Below are 3,058 nucleotides of genomic sequence, written 5' to 3'. Positions count from 1 at the left end.
GTCAGTGAACAACGGCTCTGTGTAGTTAATGCTGCTCAATGTGAAAGCCCGCAGGTGATGGAGATTTACCGCTGATTACAGAACCGGCTTTCTGACAAGATGCGCGTTAAATATCGCATGCGATTAATCGTGCAGCCCTACTACAGTCCTAACCAGAGTAAATGATTGGATAGTGATTGTGAACCCTGTGTGTTTGGTTTAAGCTCATGTTTGAAACCAAACCAGTGGGGGTTACAATGGTGTAAGAAACATGTTGTCTTTGTTTTGTTATAGTCTGAGATGATATTTGACTGTATGAACTGAATAAATCTAACATCAGTGTGGTTTTATTAGTGGATTAATGGTATTGCTTCATGTAAATCCTCTTCTTCTGCAGGTTTTCCAGTTCCTGAATGCTAAATGTGAGTCTGCTTTCCTGTCCAAGAGGAACCCCAGACAGATCAACTGGACCGTTCTGTACCGGCGTAAACACAAGAAGGGCCAGTCTGTGAGTTTGACCAATACACGCTTCTGTAACCCTTCAGAATAGAGTCACAGGCTGCATCCTGTCAGAAGTGTTCAGTTACTGACAGTGTTTTTCTGTATAATGGTACCTTGTGTCTAATGATACAATTTTAGAGCTTTAGAGACAAACGGGTAAATATTTAATGAATACAGTGGTGATTCTCAGATCAATTAACAACTTTCAGCCGCTCATTCAGATGTAATTTTTATTCTTTCCACCAACCACATGTGCAGGATTGTGGGACATAATAGGCAATGCAGGAAACATCTATGAGCCCTCAATAACTTCCTAGATGAAGGCTTCTCAAACTGATATGTGACTGAAATTGAATTGGGACATGGCTTGATTACTTAACTTTGAAGACAATGGTTTTTCAGCTTTTGAAGTGCAGCCACAGATGTTTTGTGTGTGTAATGCATGTTGAGTGAGTGACTAGAAATTATTAAAAAAGGATTTTTTACACGGCACCCCTGCTCTCGACAGACGGCACCCCGGTTGGGAAACACTGCCCTACACCCTTCAACCCTTCAAAGCTCTGCTCCACTCCGGAGGGTAAACCCTTTGAAGGGATTAGGGCATAGGGATGAGCCCTTCCGAATGGAACGCAGGGCACGACTTCGAAGCTTTTATCGTATGGAGAATAGGCTTGTTTGAGATGCATCGGCGCTGCGCAGAACGATCGGTGTATGACATCAAAGTACCTGTACTTTGGAACCGAGAACCGGTTCCTTTCGGACAGGTCCGATATGAGAACCGATGAGCTGATGATACATGCGTGATTCAGTGTGAAGCTGCTGAACAGTTCTATGCTATGAGTGTGGGTAAACCGAGGACCTGAATGAGGGGCCGATCTGGCGAAATGCAAGTTTATTTAATAACAAATATATCGTAATAGATTATGCATAGTAGGCCTATGTGGATCACGCTTCTGCTCTGATGAGAAGTAATTTATTCACTTTATATCTTCAATACTTATAAAACATCCTCGTTTGCTTATATCTTCAATACTTATAAAACATCCTCGTTTGCACATCACTGCTTGTACCTGTATTTGTGTGCTTAGTTGCAAACTTAATGGTAAGAAACTTGTCAGATCATGTTGATGTTTTAACTGACTGAAGTAATGATTACTGACTTTATATAATTGAATATGTTGAATGTATTTTCATCCCGACCCGGGACGATAGTCATTACGTCATCGCAAATGACGTCATTACGTTATAGAGTAAAATAACCTGTGAACCGTTTTTTTTTTTAACCGGTTCATTGAAACGAACTGTCCGAAAGAACCGGTTCGCGGAAAAGAACCGGACTTCCCATCACTACTGAGCAAAGGCACCGAACCCTCAACTGCTCCCCGGGCGCCACAGCAAAAATGGCTGCCCACTTCTCCGGGTGTTTGTTCACTACTCACTGCTGCGTGTGTGTGTGTGTACTTGGATGGGTTAAACGCAGAGCACTAATTCCGAGTATGGGACACCATACTTTAAATATTTAATGAATACAGTGGTGATTCTCAGATCAATTAACAACTTTCAGCCGCTCATTCAGATGTAATTTTTATTCTTTCCACCAACCACATGTGCAGGATTGTGGGACATAATAGGCAATGCAGGAAACATCTATGAGCCCTCAATAACTTCCTAGATGAAGGCTTCTCAAACTGATATGTGACTGAAATTGAATTGGGACATGGCTTGATTACTTAACTTTGAAGACAATGGTTTTTCAGCTTTTGAAGTGCAGCCACAGATGTTTTGTGTGTGTAATGCATGTTGAGTGAGTGACTAGAAATTATGCTTCAGGGTTTTTCCTGGGTCAAACATGGTTTTCGGTGTTGGCTGACGGCCATCCACACACACACAGTAAAAAGTGTCCTACCCACGTGATCTGCGAGCCCAATACTGACAATAAATTTTAAATAAATACAAAGAAACAGTTTGTTTTGATTTTTTTAAATTAATTTTACTTATCCTACTTATTAAATAAAAAACAATCACTTGTTGATAAAACAAAGTGCTTACAACTATTTTACATGTGAACGTCACCATTAACAAAGTAGTTAGAGAAAAAAAAAAGAATAAGAATTGGTCATTGTTTACACTTGGTTGGTTGCTTTTTTTTTTTTTTTTTTTGGCCAGACTGTAGCTTAGAATTATTCAGTTTTACAAACCTCTTCCAAATTAGGCTCTCACTGTCATCCTTTCTTGCTCTTTTTGGAAAAAAAGCTGTGATTTTTCCACTGGCCTTCATAGCTTTGTAAGAATATACAGGTGCATCTCAATACCTGATAATGCCATGGAAAAGTTCATTTATTTCAGTAATTCAACTCAAATTGTGAAACTCGTGTATTATTAAATAAATTCAATGCACACAGACTGAAGTAGTTTAAGTCTTTGGTTCTTTTAATTGTGATGATTTTGGCTCACATTTAACAAAAACCCACCAATTCACTATCTCAACAAATTAGAATATTTCATAAGACCAATAAAAAAAACATTTTTAGTGAATTGTTGGCCTTCTGGAAAGTATGTTCATTTACTGTACATGTAC

General features: G+C 39.2%; 1 protein-coding gene across 1 annotated transcript in view; it reads left to right on the top strand.

Moving 5' to 3' along the window:
- The window catches only part of LOC107662676 (60S ribosomal protein L24-like), a 13,086-nt gene that overhangs the window by 7,766 nt on the left and 2,262 nt on the right, over positions 1-3,058 (top strand). Inside the window, exon 3 of the mRNA XM_016452755.1 lies at positions 377-487. Coding sequence (XP_016308241.1) covers positions 377-487 — 111 coding nt within the window. The remainder of the gene's footprint in view (positions 1-376; positions 488-3,058) is intronic.

Source organism: Sinocyclocheilus anshuiensis, unplaced genomic scaffold (assembly GCF_001515605.1).
Source record: "Sinocyclocheilus anshuiensis isolate Anshui unplaced genomic scaffold, SAMN03320099.WGS_v1.1 scaffold1787, whole genome shotgun sequence".
In the NCBI taxonomy this organism is placed as follows: Eukaryota; Metazoa; Chordata; class Actinopteri; order Cypriniformes; family Cyprinidae; genus Sinocyclocheilus; species Sinocyclocheilus anshuiensis.
The sequence above is the reverse complement of the archived record's forward strand: the minus strand, read 5'-3'. Positions and strand labels throughout refer to the sequence as shown.